This window comes from Hermetia illucens, chromosome 4 (assembly GCF_905115235.1).
Source record: "Hermetia illucens chromosome 4, iHerIll2.2.curated.20191125, whole genome shotgun sequence".
In the NCBI taxonomy this organism is placed as follows: domain Eukaryota; kingdom Metazoa; phylum Arthropoda; class Insecta; order Diptera; family Stratiomyidae; genus Hermetia; species Hermetia illucens.
Genome location: NC_051852.1, coordinates 143,156,920 through 143,173,287, shown reverse-complemented (window position 1 = coordinate 143,173,287; position 16,368 = coordinate 143,156,920). Strand labels below are relative to the sequence as shown.

The 16,368-nt window shown below is 45.2% G+C and overlaps 1 protein-coding gene across 2 annotated transcripts in view; it reads left to right on the top strand.

Moving 5' to 3' along the window:
- Positions 1–16,368, top strand: part of LOC119656063 (phospholipase B1, membrane-associated-like) — a 70,275-nt gene that overhangs the window by 19,785 nt on the left and 34,122 nt on the right. For both annotated transcript variants that reach the window (XM_038062340.1, XM_038062341.1), the window contains exons 2-4: positions 5,565–6,054; positions 6,396–6,574; positions 6,701–6,881. In XM_038062340.1, coding sequence (XP_037918268.1) covers positions 5,757–6,054; positions 6,396–6,574; positions 6,701–6,881 — 658 coding nt within the window. In that variant the 5' untranslated portion in view covers positions 5,565–5,756. The remainder of the gene's footprint in view (positions 1–5,564; positions 6,055–6,395; positions 6,575–6,700; positions 6,882–16,368) is intronic.

Sequence of the window (16,368 nt, the reverse complement as noted above, 5' to 3'; positions counted from 1 at the left end):
GGCGCGAATTTACACGGGATCGTATATCTGGTAGCTTGTTCGCCGAATCTGCGATGGTACCAACAAATGCTTCGGTCAGTAGGCTGTCCAGGCGACCGGCTACCCGATCGCCCTTTCCGAACAGAAGACTGCAAGCGAGCTGGCGATCTGGCGCCCGAACGCTGAGCGTCCAGCGTCGCCCTCATCTCAGCCATGCTGATCACAAGTGCGGCCATCTCGCGTTTCAGTTCACCAACTTCGTCAGAAGGCTGCTGAACGGCCGCTGTAGTTGGACGCGCGTGCATGAGCACCTTATCAGCCGCAGCTGCCAGCGCCTCCAAAGAACCGGAGACGCACACGAGGACCGGCTGGGTGCTCTCCGGAAGTCGTCGCATCCAGAGCGACTTCAATAGATCGTCTTCGATCTTGCTTCCACCCAATTGCCTTGTTTCGTGAAGCAATTGGCTGGGAGCTCGATCACCCAACATCAAACCTGCCAGCAAGTGATCCAGCTTAGCTGACTCACTTTTGACAGGCGCTTGATCAATTCTGTTTTCAATACAGTGTAGGAGGCCGATTTGACTATGTCGGTCACCAGGAGGATGGACTCATCATCCAGGCCCACAATCGTGTAATTAAACTTTGTCGCTTCCGCCGTGATCCCGGACATCTGGAATGGCGTCTACAGATGGACGAACTACAGCTCAGGATTCAGTCGCCAGAATGGAGGGACGCACATAGCGAGGGCGGTCACGTGAGAGTCCGATGGGCCTGCCACGCCTTTGTCGTCCATCAACATCACAAAAGCTAAGTTTACGACGCGCGTTTTGTCGAAGACCGAATTCTAAAAGGCCCTGCTCTGACTACGGCAGACCTCACCCACAAATCCCCGTACGACAGAAAAGGAAACACCACCGATGTACCCCGGAGGGGACGCTTGACGCGCAGACCAAAAATAAAAAAACTCGCCATGAGAACGGAACTCCAGCGAGGAATTTTAAAAAGAATATCGTTGCCGCCCCTCGCGGCGGTTCTACACTTATTTATGCTTTAACTAGAAATTTAGGACACGGAAGGAATATGTCAAAATTTTACAACAAAAAAAAACTTTTTACCTGCGGCGGCTTGCCTTGACAGCATTTTTGAGGTTGGGCCTCCTGAGTGTGCGAATGATCCTTGTCGGCGGGTCCGGCTCCCTGCGGTCACGTCGTTGAAGTCAGCTTCCGCTTCTTAGCGGCTGGTGGCTCAACGGACTGATCAATGATTTCATCACTAGACATCGGGGGTACAAAAGAATCAACGGAATTGTTTGCGTCTTTCAGTCGGCGCTGATACGAGACGTCCTTTGCAGAATTCAACTACGTGGCGGCCACGACCACGACGGTGGCATTCCACGAAATGAATTCCTTACGATCGCTCTTTCGAAGCCACATCCATGGTGCTGCGTCTGATTCCTTCTGGTTTAACCACTTTTCACCGTCCTCGCAACGAGCGGCACACAAAAAACAGCCCGAAACTGGCCTTGCGACGATGTCGGCTCTCGCTCAAGTTCTGGCTGCGCTACCTCGCTCTACCTAGGCACAATCGTCGCAATTGCAAATTTCCGCACAATTAAAAACTTTGCAAATTCTTTCTCTTTCCAATCCATCGTGCGACTTCTTCGGGGTCACCAGTTTAGTAATATAATAATAATAATCGTTGGCGCAACAATCCATATTGGATCAGGGCCTTGAAGTGTGTTAGAGCACTTCATTCAAGACCGTAACGGTACACTAGGAGGCAATGTGGTCAGCATTGCGCTCGCCCGGGATTATTACCCTGATTTGACTCAGGTACTCATTCACAGCTGAGTCGACTGGTATCCGACGTCAAATCACGATGCAAATTCCACTGCCACCAGTGAGATTTGAACCGCAATCTTCCGTATGACAACCTAGTGCTCTAACCACTGAGCTATCCGGGCACTACATTTACTAAAACGACCTGCCCGGCCGGTGGTTCATAACTTAATCCTTTCAATTATTTCTTTTTCATATTCAATTACTTTATTTATAATTCAAAATTAGTAAGGCGTACCACGCCACCGAGAACACTGGTGGTGGCACTTGTCAGCTGAATCAACAACATCCGAAATAAACTTCGAATGTTGTTAACCCTGCTTCGTTAAGAAAGAGCTCCCAGCAGTCACCAGGTGGAGATATGAAGTAGACTTGCCAAAGCGAAATGCGTTTCCGAGGACTTGTACCTAAAGCAGCTCCGTTTTCAAAGTAGCCACCTCAATTAAAAAGGAGGACCCGACTCTGTATACCGTGGTGATCGGCATCGTTTGACTAAGGCGGCTCTCCGCTTCCCTGGTACTCCTGAACATTTTGAAGATCGCCCTTCATTGCTATGTCTGTGTGTCCAGATGGAGAGTAATTAATCCCAGAAGTTCCTTTAGGGATGCCGGGCTGGTTATCATTGCTGCACTGATACACACGCAAGCCGGTCTGAAAGACATTCGTATCGTTAGTTTCTTTTGAAAATGAGGCTTGCATTTTCCAAAGGGATCCCAAATTACCTATATACTTCCGCGAAACTGCCCCGATACATTCAGAGCTCTTGAGCCAGGATTATTTCAGTGTTATTATTGGAACTTGACCTTGCAATTATGGCAGATGCAGTTTTTCGATGGTGGTCTATCATCGCCAGGCCATTTCGACAGTTCCGTTCCCTTTGATATTGGCAATTTAGGAACTATAGTCCTAAACTAGTCCTCTATGTCCTTCGTCACGCCGTCTGCAGGTATAAAACCTGGTGGAAAGCGTATGTTGGTGAACACCCCCTTATTTCAATCCTCACATATCTTCATGATGATGAGGTCCTGAATTATTACCTAATCCTCACGAATGAGTATTTGCTCCGGAAACGCTTTCAGCAGTGTGGCCAGTTGAATATTCTTTACCGTATTAGGATAGTAACCGCGCGTGTCATTTCTCCTACCTTCACCCCTGACTGCCCCGAGGTTTCTCCTCTCTTGGGCTTGGATTTAGATCTCTTATTTCCCTGTTGCAGGCCTATTTCCGCGGCTCCTCGCTTTCTGCGATCTGATACTGAAAGCTTGGGTGTGTCCTTCATAACCTGTAGCCTTCATAACGGCCTAGTCTGCTTTAAGAACGTCCTTCAGACCACGTAGATATCATTTGGCACCGGCACCACTGAGACCTGTCTCCTTCCTGATGTCTAATTTGGTAAACTCAGACGTACCTTTACTCGTTCCTGATTTTTGAGCGAAGCCTTTTGTTGGTAGTGGTTTTCGCAGCAAACTAATGTTGAACTTGGCTCCAGTGCTTGACCACCCAACTTCTTCCATCTTGAATGTGGACACCTGGCTCTTCGTTGCCTAATGGATAAATCTGTGTGCAGTATGTATTTTTAGTTTCTTTTATGTTTGCGAACTGCAAATTATCCAATAGGCACGGTCCGCATAACACCCTGGATTGGAGGAAGTGCTTTTCGACCCCTCGGTCTAGATCTGTAGCGTTTTGTTAATAGTAACCCTCGTGCAGGGTACGGCTATCACACACTAATAGTCTTGGTAGACGAGATGCTTGGCTTCTGGAGAACCACACATCAACCCAGGAGACTCAGGCTTCTGAATCAGTTCTTCCTGAAGTGTGCTCCTTCACCCCTATTAGAGACATAGAACAGATAGAAAATCGATGGGCACAATGTTTTGAGGTTCTACTGAATGTGACAAAATAATGTCCAAACATCAAAAAAAATAGTGGCACAGGCACCTATTCCAACTGTCCACTCGAAGATGTTAAGGATGCGCTCAAAATATTCCAAAACAACAAAGCGCAGGGTGCGGGTAGATACCTCCAGTGCTACCAAAAGCAATGACTATGGCTAGGGATAGCGATAGCGATAGCGATCAGGCCTCATGGACACTATTTGGTCTGGCGAAAATATACTGAAAGGTTGACACAAAAGCGCCATTTGCCCTCATTGCTGAAAAGGTGGCAAACTCTGTTGCGAGAACTGTCGAGGAATATGACTACTGTGTACTTTTGCTTACCCGCGGAGGACAACAACCAAGTAGACGAAATCAGCAGGCAGATCATGCTTGCCAACTAAACATTATATTTCATCAAAACAAAGTTCTCAATATAAATCACCATCAGCGGCAGTGACCTGCCCAGAACTGAGCGATTGAAATACCTCGGGTAAACGCTATCAGGCAATGGAGTACTGCGTTCTGAAATTGCTTCAAGCATTAACGTAACCTGGATGAAGTGGCGTTCCACAACTGGTGTCCTTTGTGATCGACGTATCAGCGAACGTCTCAAATCTAAAATGCACCGCAATGTCGTCCATCCTGTCGCTTTCTATGGTTCTGAGTGTTGGCCGACTATAAAAGGCAATGTACGGCGATAATGGAGACGAAGATGTTGCATTGGACTAGTGGCATGACACGTTTTAATCACATCCGAAATGAGAGTATTTACGATCGATACAAGGTTGCCTGGTCGTGGAAAAACTACGAGAGAGGCGTCTTTGATGGTCACGTAATTCGCGCGCAAATTTAATTGCCAAAATTGGTCTGAACATCGAAGTGAATGGCTGGATGGCGATTTAAAAACCTGGAGATTGCATCCAGATCAGGCATTCGATAGAGCCAAATGACGAAACCAATCACGACGGGCCGACCCCGCTTTTGAACGGGACAAAGGCTGAAGGAAAAGAAGAAGAAAGTTCACAATATATATGGTAGAACTTGGAATCGGGTTGTCCTGGGGAAGCCAATAATCTTTTCGAAAGTCGAAACCTCAAAAGTACCTTAGGCCCAGTAAGGGTACGAATGGCGAATAAGGTACAACAGTAAGGTATTCATATAATACGACGAATCCATATTAAGATTCGAAAGTTGCAGTGGGTACCGCAGGTAGAGCGTATAGTTGACAGAAGAATTCCCAAGCGCCTACTTAAAGGTAAGGTGGAACGTAAATGACCACTTGGAAAAGCTCGAAACAGATAAAAGGACTCAGTTAAAAACGCAAGTTGTACGACGATAGGAGGACGTGGTCACTCGACCGTGAAGAATGGGGACGATGACTTTGGGTGGCCAAGGACCGACATGGGACTGAGGGGCAGAGAAGAAGAAGAAAAAAAAATCAATTTTGAGAAAAATTAGCACTTTTAAAAATGCTCAGCTCGATTGTAAGAAATGATCGGCATTTATACTTGCATTACTTTGATGCTGTACTACCCAACTTGACGAAAAGCAGTGTTTCGATTATTTTAAAACTTATCTCTGCTTTTTGCTTATGGTAATTTTATTCTTTAACACTTTTCCATTGCATTCTGCTCATCCCTTCCCATCTTTTATTTCTGTAGCAAACTTTGAGAATGTGGTTGTTCAACTTTCTTAAATTTATATTCAAAAACTTAAAGCGTTCCAAAGGAGCGCTTGGAAACATGCCTCTCCTCTCAACTTAAACCATTTTCAATTAAGAATTCCCTAGTTCCACCTAAATCCCAGTTTCATATCAACATCAAATCTAAACAAAATATTCATTTTATCGTTTCCTATTATCTTCCAGGTCGTTTCTATTTCGCATTTTCACCGTACCCATACGCACACGTTGGAATTCCTTAGGGATACGCAGGATAAATGACATACACCACCCCCGCTAACGCTAGGGCATCGTTCAAAACGTATAGGATATATCGAAATTGACGGGGACAGCGAAGACGACAAAATCCACCAGTGAGAAATAAAATAAATAAAAGAAATGCTAAAGAACTGCTTTCTCGGGATACTAGTCATCCATTTTGGGCTCAGTCCCAATCACAATCATCCTAGCCACACAGCCGAGGCTTTCACGCAACCAACTATCTTCGATGACTTGAACTATCGCTCGCTTTTCCATGCCTTTCGAAATTACGTTTTCCGCAGTGTGGGACGGACAAGCGAGAAAACCTTCGGATACTTCCTGCAAAAACCGTTTCTAGATAGTGAGCCATTTCCCTGCGGATTGAATAATTCCAGAAGTCCAGAAATTCCGACCAATGTCCATAAATTACGACCAGGTAATGACTATTCCCGGAACTTGTTTGATTGAGCTTGAAATGAGAGATGACTGAATGATTCTAACGTTGCAAATCCTTCGAGCGAAAAACCTGAAAGGACTATTTTGGAGATTTTAGCAAACATTTAATGGTAGCGCTTTAAGGACTTTAGTCCAGAATCAATTTTTCATGTAACCAACTTGCTCTGACGCGGTTCGAGCAATCTGCTATCGTTTCGCGTCGCGATGTACATTTTATGCCCTCCAAAAAGCCTTTCAATCAAAGTCTCGAACGGAACCGTGCACAGAAGCGAAGACTTGTCCCATGAATTCAATTGCTTTGTGCGCGCTTATCAATTTCAGGTGACATTGATGTGATAGCCGCAATGGGCGATTCCCTGACAGCCGCATCCGGAGCCAACTCCAATTCGTTTTCGGATCTCTTCATGGAGAACCGGGGCCTCTCCTGGAGTATCGGTGGCCAATATAATTGGCGTAATGTAACGACGCTTCCCAACATATTGAAAGTGTTCAACCCCAAGGTAATTAACTTTATAGTGCATCCAGTAATTGACTAATTGGACTTTATGACGTTGAACTTTGTCTCTTGCTTCCCCACCCCCACGCTCGTGCTATTTAAATAAAAAATTCCATTTTTCAATTTTCAGCTTGTGGGTTACTCGCGTAATGATGCTTTTCCCTTTCACAAGGACTCGCAATTCAATGTGGCGGAAATTGGTGCCGTCTCTGCAGATCTTCCGTTTATGGCTGAAGTGCTGGTACGCCGCATTAGGAGGGACCGACGAGTCAATTTCAAGAAGAATTGGAAGATGTTGACGATATGCATGGGTAAGTACCTGTGATAGATGTTGTAAGAGACCGTGACGACTAGACAAGGTGCATACGCCACGTTCCTCAAAATTCTTTACATGTAGAGCTAACACTTGACGCACTTGACTTGGGTGGTCGGATGGAGAGGTTTTACCTTACCTTTCTCAAGGAAATTTTCTTGATACCAGATGCTATCTTATGTTGGTTAGATGAAGTTCTATATGAATATACCAGAGTTCACAGGAATGAAGTAGGTGACAGTTGGGAAAAATGAAGTTGTTGAAAAGGTTGCAGTTTTGACTGATCTGAAAGCAGCCATTTATTACCGTACTATCCTCAGTAAAACAAAAACGAAATGCATAGATTAGGCAAAGATAAATATGCATACAGTGGGAGTTACTACACTATGCTAAATCCAATTTGATCTCTCTTGGCAATAGGCCGACCAAGAAAATTCATTTGATGCCGTTAAAACAAAATGATTGTGTGGGGACATCCTAAGCCTCGAGGAAAAGTTCGAGCGTTCACGTCATTTGACGCTGCAGAACCGGTCGCGGTCCTGTCAATAAATGGGCAAGAGTTCTTGACGCATGGACGAAGTCAGGCCTAAAGTAAATTAGTCCGAGTAAAACAAATGCATGTCTGCACGCTAAATATTGGCACCTCCAATGGAAAAAGCCCTTCAGAAAAGGAGAATTGAGGCTGCGCGAATTGGTTTCACGACATAGAATGCAAATGCGGTAAAAATGGTTATAAACTTCCCTATTTTGGTAGTCCTCTCTGAGGGTTTCCGTCATTCGATTAAAGAAGTCGAACGATTTGATGACCAGCTGATGAACCTATTAACTTCACGCAGACAGGTCGACCTGATGCCCAGAAAGATGCCTTCTGGTAACTTCTGAATACAAAGACCTGTAAAGTGCCTGCTAATGACTATACCGTCATTGTGGGTAACATTGGTGGTCATGTGAGTGGAAAGGCAGACGGCAGCAGATGTCATGGTGAAAAAGTTGGATGAGTGCGCAATGAAAAAAAAAAGAAGAAATTATCTCAATAACGCGATTAACAACCATTACGAATGTGAAAAATCATGCACCAAATTAAACACGCGATCCACCAAGCTGCCTCTGGAACACTCGGGGTTACCAAGCCAGGCATGTGGTTCATCAAACCGAGATACTTGGCTTTAGAATGACGAAATTCAAATGAAAGTCCTTCCACCATAAGTTTCTTGTCGATAAACGCTAATTTCCAAATTTACAAGAATGCCAACCGGGAAGCTAAGATTGCGATCGCTGTTACAGGAGCAGTCCATTATAAAGACCTTTGCGATAAATTGAACATGACGGGAGAGATCTGTATCAACTTCTCAAAAGTCCCCACAATGTTCGCTGGATATCAAACACTTCGGTTAATGGCAAGAACCGTACTTTGCTTACCGACCGACGAGCGCGACGAATCTGGCAAGAATATTGAGCAGATTTTCATTGGTTTGGTTCATGCTCCACTTTCACAACCACTGCTGACATCTGAAGCAATTCCATCTGTCAGCGGGATTGAATTCGAGGAAGCAATAAAACGAATGAAATCGGTTGCTGCCTCATACCATCAAAGCTTCTAAATGCATTCTTGACAACCATATTTGCGATATTGCCCAAATAACTGAGAATCAAGCCGATCGCTTCATGCAAAACAGACACAACAGGATATCCGCGATCGATATGGGGTTGCACCGATCGTGGAAAAATTGCGAGAGAGGCGTTTTCGATGGTATGGTCACGTAATTCGCGCTAACGAGAATTCACTTGTCAAGATTGGTCTGAACATGGAAGTCGGTAGGAAACGACTAAAATGCCGACCGAAACAATGGTTGATGGATGCGCTGGACGGCCATTTGAAAACTTCACGATAGAGTCTAGATCAGGGGTTTGTCAGAGTAAAATGGCGCAACCAATTACGACGAGCCGACTCCACTTCTGAAACGATGAGGTACTGATATCCGGCTTTGAGTAGGATAGCTGACATTAGAAGCTGGTTGTTGCAGCGTCGCCTTCTTTCGAATATGTAGCTTTACTCGTCGACCATCGAAGCTGACATCGTACCTATTTATCTTCGGATCACTCATGTCGATCTATTCCTACACATGGTGATGGCTCATGAGCTGGTTTCTCACTTCACGAACTCCTCGGAGTAAAAAAATTCGGGTATCTGGTAGAAAAAACTTTGTTCCTGTCAGTGCTCGGGCAGTATCCGACATTGCAGAGTCTGGTAAACCGGAGGTGGCAAAATGCATGTTTCTATCGACTACGTGCTTGACTTTCCGCGTCTCTCTGATGCCTGTCTGTACAAAGTCGGAAGCTCTTCTGGTCAATAAACGCCCGGTGATTGGCCGCTTTTGAGATTCAGTCAGCGATGCTTCTGCGTGCTGAAACGAGGGCCAGGTTTTTACCTCACTAACACGGCCAAACACCAGCGAAATAGGAAAATAATTAGCCTCGCAAATGGGCAAGATGCTCGCAACTTTGGGTTTTTCACTGTAGCAGTTGCGTCACCCGCAGCTCAAAATTATTTGCGACTTCCGCCAGTAAACACTCAATTTTCTCATTGATTTTCATTATCATCAACGGCGCAACAATCGGTAGCTCGGTCAGTTAATAAGGAACTCCAGACATCCCGACATTTTGCGCCGAGGTCCAACAATTTGATATGCCTAGAACCTGTCTGGCTTTCCACTTCAGTCGGGGTCTGCCTTGTCTTCTTTTTCTACCATAGATATTGCCCTTATAGACTTTTCGGGCTAGATCATTCCCATCTATGCGAATTAAGTGACCCGCCCACCGTAACCTATTGAGCCGGATTTTATCGAAATCCTGACGGTCTTGGTATCGCTCATAGATTTCATCGTTATGTAGGCTACGGAATCGACCATCCTCATTTAGGGGGCCAAAAATTCTTCGGAGGATTCTTCCCTCGAACACGACGTAATTTTTCTTGATAAGAACTCAAATCTGCGAGGAATACATGAGGACTGGCAAGATCATTGTCTTGTACAATAAGAACTTTGACGCTATGGTGAGATGTTTCGATCGGAACAGTTTTTGTAATCTGGAATAGCCTTTGCTGGCTGACAACAACCGTACGCGGCTTTCATCGTTGGTGCTGACATCTGTTGTGGTTTTCGACCCTAGATAAGAGAAATTATCAACGGTCTCAAAGTTGTATTCTCCTATCTTTATTCTTCCCGTTTAACCACTGCGGTTTGATGTTGTTGGTTGGTTGGTTTACGGTGCTGACGTTGCAACCATATATTTTGTCTTGCCTTCATTGATGTGCAGCCCCAAATCTCGCGCCGCCTACCCGATCTAGGCGAAGGCAGTTTGTACGTCTCAGGTCGTTCTTCCCATGATGTCGATATCGTCAGCATAGGCCAGTAGTTAGGTGGACTTAAAGTGAATCGTACCCCTCACATTTTCCCCAGCATCACGGATCACTTTCTCCAGGGCCAGGTTAAAGAGGACGCATGGTAGTGAATCCCCTTGTCGTAGACCGTTGTTGATGTCGAATGATTTTGAGAATGATTCTGTAGGAAATGAGATTTCCCTTTTTGCTTCGGCAGGATGAACATCGAAGTGTGTAAGGCTTGATCCTGTTGACTTGTTGGTAAAACTTCCGCGCCTCTTGCGGTTGTTCCCCGTACTGTTCGAGTTCACCGACCTGTTGGTTCTCCCAGGCTTCTTTTTTCTGTCTGTGAAGTCGCTTCTCCGTTCGACGGAGTTCGTGATAACTTTTTCCTTAGTTCATCTAGCAAAATCTTATCTTGCTCACTCTGCAATCTTTCCATCACTAACTGCTGTGTTTTCTCGACCTTGTCAAGGCATACCATCTGATCCCTGTAACTCCCGAAAGCATTCCGAAAACAGCATGGCATATGGACACCTTTCGGATTCTTCGAGTTCACTAACATGAATTTTGAACTGTGCAACGCGGGGCAAATCTTTCGGAGATTCATCCACTCTGTGATGATATTCTATTCGCGTCTTCCTCTGAGTCATCAACATCTCCTCGAGGCCAGTTTGGTACTCAGCGTTGAAAGGTGGAAATTTCTACAATCACAGGTGGGATTTCTCGGCCATCTGATTACCCCTGAAGACATCCAACCGGACCCAGTCAAGCTGCAAGCGATTTCGAGCTTCTCGCTTTCGAAAACCGTTTAGTATCTCAGAAGATTCTTGGGCACGTTAAGCAAAGCGGGCCATTATCAATCAATTCTTGACGCCTAATTGTCTGAGCCGAAAACTAAAAACTCCCGTCTGATTGTGGGGTTCCCAGAGACTGTCTAGGTGTTTGAAGCTACCAAGAAACAGCTTGTGGATGCTACACTTCCGGCATTCCATCAGCAAGATGCAACCCTAGCCGTATTCTTCGGTGTCTCAGATATTCCCGTAGGTGCTGCTCTTCACTAAAAAGTGAATAAAATCTGGTAGCCATTGAGCTTCCTCTCCAAACAGCTCAATCCCGCTCAACGGAACTACAGTACCTACGTTCGTGAGTTATTAGCCATGTATCTCGCAATTAAATACTTTCGATATTCTCTTAAATGGACGCCGTTTACATTATTCAAGGGCCATAAGACACTTATTTTTGTTTAGAAACAAAAGCCAGACAAAGCATCCCCTCGGCAGCTTCGGCACTTGAGCTTTATCAGCCAGTTCATTTCTGGCATTCAACACGTGTCTGGAAAAGATAACGTGGTGTTGCTGACCCTTTGTTACGTGTTACAGAGAAGTCAAGATTCCCACCACCATCGATTTTCCATCAATCCTGTGACAAAGAAGGACAAAGCAGTTCCTAAGAGCTTGAGGATCAGCTCCAAAAGAAATTTTAGAGAATTTCCTATCCCTCCAGTATATACTACGAGACCTCAGACAAGGGACCAAGGCCATATATTCCGGCCAATTTCCAAAAAGGAAGTATGTCACCCCGTTCACCATCTGTTGCGCCGCGGCATTCGAATCGGTTAGTCAATGCGAAGTATTTCTGGTCATCCATGAACAAGGACATTAATTCGTGGACCAGATAGTGCATCGCGTGCCAGAAGTGCAAAACAACAAAGCATGTGGGGAAAGAAGTCGGAGTATTCCCTTGTTCCACCAAGCGTTTCCACACAGTCCACTACGACATCATTGCCCCTTTGCGAGACTTGCATGGTTTCAGGTATTGCCTCACAATCGATAGGTTCACGCGGAGACCTGAGGCAACACCTCTGAAAGACATTATTGTACAATCTTGTGCAGAGGCCTTCTGTCAAGAATGGATACGACACTTTGGTATGCCGGTAATTACGAGTATAGTCACCAACCAGGGAATGCAGTTTTAATCTTCCCTAGTCTTCTCAGAGTCGAACAAACTCCTCGGCTTCAAACTCGACTGGACAACCGCTAACCACCCACAATTCAATGAGATGCTCGAAAGATGGCACAGGACGCTGAAGGCCGCTATAATGGCCCAAGACGACCTTTCTCGGTCGCAGGTTCTGCCACTCGTCCTTCTTGACCTCCAAACAGTCAATCACGAAGAATTTGCTGCAAGTCCCGCGGAGTTGGTATAAGGGAGAACGTGACACTCCCCAGTAATCCTGTTCTCGACATTAGGTCAAGATTCAACGCTTCTGGTCAAGGACGCAGTGACAAAGCTAAATTCGCCACCACCCACCAACGACGCGAAAATCGTGGCTGACGTACCCAGGGATCTCGAATTCTGTACGTTCCTCGGAAGCCGCTCCAGCCACCTTATGAGAGTTCCTTCAAAGTCCTCGAGTGAGGCCGATATCATTATAGCGTCAACGTCGGGGGCACGACCAAAGGGGTCTCCTTGCCTCGGGTAACAGGATAAAAGAGCTGAGTCAGTTGTAAACTTTGGATTGGAGGTTATATCCTCCTGTTAGTATCTTAAATAAACGGAGCTTGGGACACCCAAGGGGGGTCATGGTATATTTAACATTGCGGCAAATTCTTTGTCTGTAAAGTTTTACTCTTAATTTTCCTTTTCTCGTCACTGAATGCATGCCTACGGTTTCCACTTTACCCTACCATTTCTTTACGTACCCTCAACCTATCCCTTCTCTTCCACCATAGTGTGTCTACGTATGTAGAAATTGCACTATTTACGCTCTGCGATATCCTTCCCAGAATGTATAATCTTCTGCCAGGAATTCCAGGACACTCTATGTATGTACACACACGTTGTTGTCACTCTGGTATGTAATAAGGTGTGAAAGCTTATACCGCCGGCAATTACCTTTGAAACTTACCCTAATGGAATAGTCGAAGTGTGCAAGCGACTCCAGCGAATCCACTTCTGAAGAAACCAAATGTAATATTGACTTAGTATCCAAGGAAATTGTATATATTCATGAGAGTACTTTCTATTTGACTTGTGTACTACTATTTACAAATCAAAGTCATTTGCAGTGTATTTTGGTGGTGAAATGTTTAATTAAATATCTGATGAGATTCAGATGAGCGATGTGGTTATTTAAAGCCGCAGGACGGGAAGATTTTAGTTAGGGTCCCTTTAAGCTAGTTTGTCTGTTCGAGAGAGCGCCGTGGAGTCTGGCCAGCTACCAAATGGGAGCTCGCTATTAACTATTATGTTGACCTGACCATTTGTTATGTTCTCCATCAGAAAGTAACTTCCAAACTAACAATCACAAAATCTCTGGTTACATGGACCGCCAAACCGTGCAGCACTCAACTATCCATAACTTTTCAATTGTGCAACATTCATTGGAGGAAATTTTCCGAGCCTGTTGTTAGAAGTAGTTCGGCAGAGAGCTAACAAAACTCTCCTTTGCATAAGCAAACAACAAAGCCAACTGCACAAAGATTGGAGTTGTAATTACGTTGTAAGATCATGTCTTGAGGAAAGAAAAACAATCGATTACAAAACTTGAACATGAACTTTGTAGCCGTCTCGAAATTGCGGGGCTGGAGTACGTACAATAGAACGATTTCAGAGTATCTGCAAGCCAATTGTCCAAAGATGTTTCGTCTAGTTTACAAACAAACTTCGATTAGAACAATATCTAAGAGCAGTCACTCGAACTTACCGCAAGTTTGCCAATAACATGGTCTATAAGTACAACTGACATGGTAAAGTTCGGAGTATCTTTAGGTTAATGAGTGTCAGGTCCAAATGGGATCTGTGAGTGTTCAGAATTATTTTATGGACAATTGTTGTGTGCATTAGAGAATGCTAATTATTGGATATTGTTGGTTTTACCACACTTGTATATTGCTTGGAAATTCATGCAGAACAATTACGGTCTTATGGTATGTTCTGGATATTGGATAAACCTCACTTATCTGGGACTATAAAGGGCTCTTCTCATTGTTACGTGCGGAGTGTGTTTCTCATTTAAACTCTTCTCGTTTCCATACAAATTATGCCTCATTCGCGGCAATTTGTGATGCGGCAAGACAGCATGGAACCGAACCAGGGAGAGGTTCTCTCTCCACTGTTATGGCTCTTGGTAATGGATACCCTGCTGTGGCTCCTGGAGGACAAAAAGGTCTTTGCGCAAGCATCTGCGGATGATCTAGCCGTAATAATTACCGGCAAGTTTGCGGACACAGTATGTGACCGCTTGAATGCAACTCTGCATGTAATCCACAGCTGGTGCCTCCGCAATGGACTCACGGTGAACGCTAAGAGGACTGGACTACTTATGTTCACTAAGAACGTCAGGTGGGGGAGCTGTACGCAACCCACCCTAGCAGGGGCGGAAATCCAGCTGGCACAAACAGTCAAGTACTTAGGAGTACATTTCGACTCCAAGTTAACGTGGAAGCATCATATCCGATGGACAGGGACCGGTTTCCTGGAGAAGAGCCACTACACCATATATTATAGCGGTCATCCAGTAAACCATGTACTCGGAGTAGGTTTCTTAGTCAGCTAAAAAATGGAACCTGCTGTTATCGGCTTTGAAAACATAAGCGAACGGCTATGCACTCTGCGCTTCCGAGGCAAGTTTAGAAATATTATATAAGCCTCATTAACGTTCACACGCCTACAGAGGAGACTGCAGAGTCGGAGAAGGATTCCTTCTACGAGGCAGTAGAACGAACCCTCGAAGCCTGTCCCAGATATAATATTAAAATCATACTTGGGGATTTTAACAACCAAGTAGGGAAGGAGCCCGTATTCAGGCGATACGTTGATTCCCATAGCTTACACGAAAAAACAAATGATAACGGACTGTGGATTATTCAATTAGCAGGGTCACACGAATAGGTTGTTGGAAGTACCTGGTTTGCGCGGAAAGCGCACAAACATACGCGGGCCTCTCCAGACGGGACCACTTTCAACCAAATTGACCACGTATTGATCGAACGCCGCCACTTCTCAGCCTTGATGAATGTCAGAACATATAGGGGGGCCAATATAGACTCGGATCACTATCTCGTTGGCATGGTGCTCCGAGCTCGAATAACAATACCACCTAGAATCCCCTCTGACAATTAGGTGAGAGTGAACACTGAAGCCATCCACAACACAGTCCTCCGCGACACCTATAAGAGGGAAATGGATGTCGCAATAACCGCAGTCAACAGAGGACCCAGAGATGAAGCATCAACAAATGATCTTCACAATCACCTAAGGAACGTTATCATGGATACGGCCACAAACATACTTGGTCCCAGCCGCAAAAGGAGTCGGAACGGCAGGTTTGACGATAAATGTAAGCTAGCAACGGAACGGAAGAATGCCGCATACTGAGTAATATTGCATTCTCAAAGAACGCGGGCACGCGCAGAGACATATCACGAACTCCGTCGAGCGGAGAACCGACTTCACAGACGGAAAAAGGAAGCCTGGGAGAACCAACAAGTCTGTGAACTCGAAAAGCACAGGGAGCAACCGCACCAGGCGGGGAAGTTTTACCAACAAGTCAGCAGGATGAAGCCTTATACACCTCGATGCTCATCCTGCCAAGACAAAGAAGGAAATCTGATTTCCGACAGAATGGGCATATTGGAGCGATGGGTTGAGTACTTTGATGAACTACTGAACAACCAGAACATCGGAGAGTTGGAGGTCCCGCCAATTGAAGACGACGGACAAATACTGCCACCACCAATTATAGAAGACAGAGTCCGTGCAATTCATCGGCTTAAAAATCATCAGTAGCTGGTGCCGATGGAATTACGGCCAAATTAGTTAAATATGGAGTCGATCAATTACACCAAATGGTTAATCAACTTGTGCTCAAGGTATGGGACAGCGAATCAATGCCTGACGACTGGCAAAGAGGGATTATCTGTCTTATACATAAAAAGGAAGAAATCACACAGTGCAGCAATTCTAGAGGTACCTCGTTGCTGAGTACTATATATATATTCTCCGCTATCTTGTTAGGGCGGATAGCCCCATACGCCCAGAACATCATTGGCCCATACCAAAGAGGCTTCACTCCGGGCAAATCAGCAACAGATCAGATTTT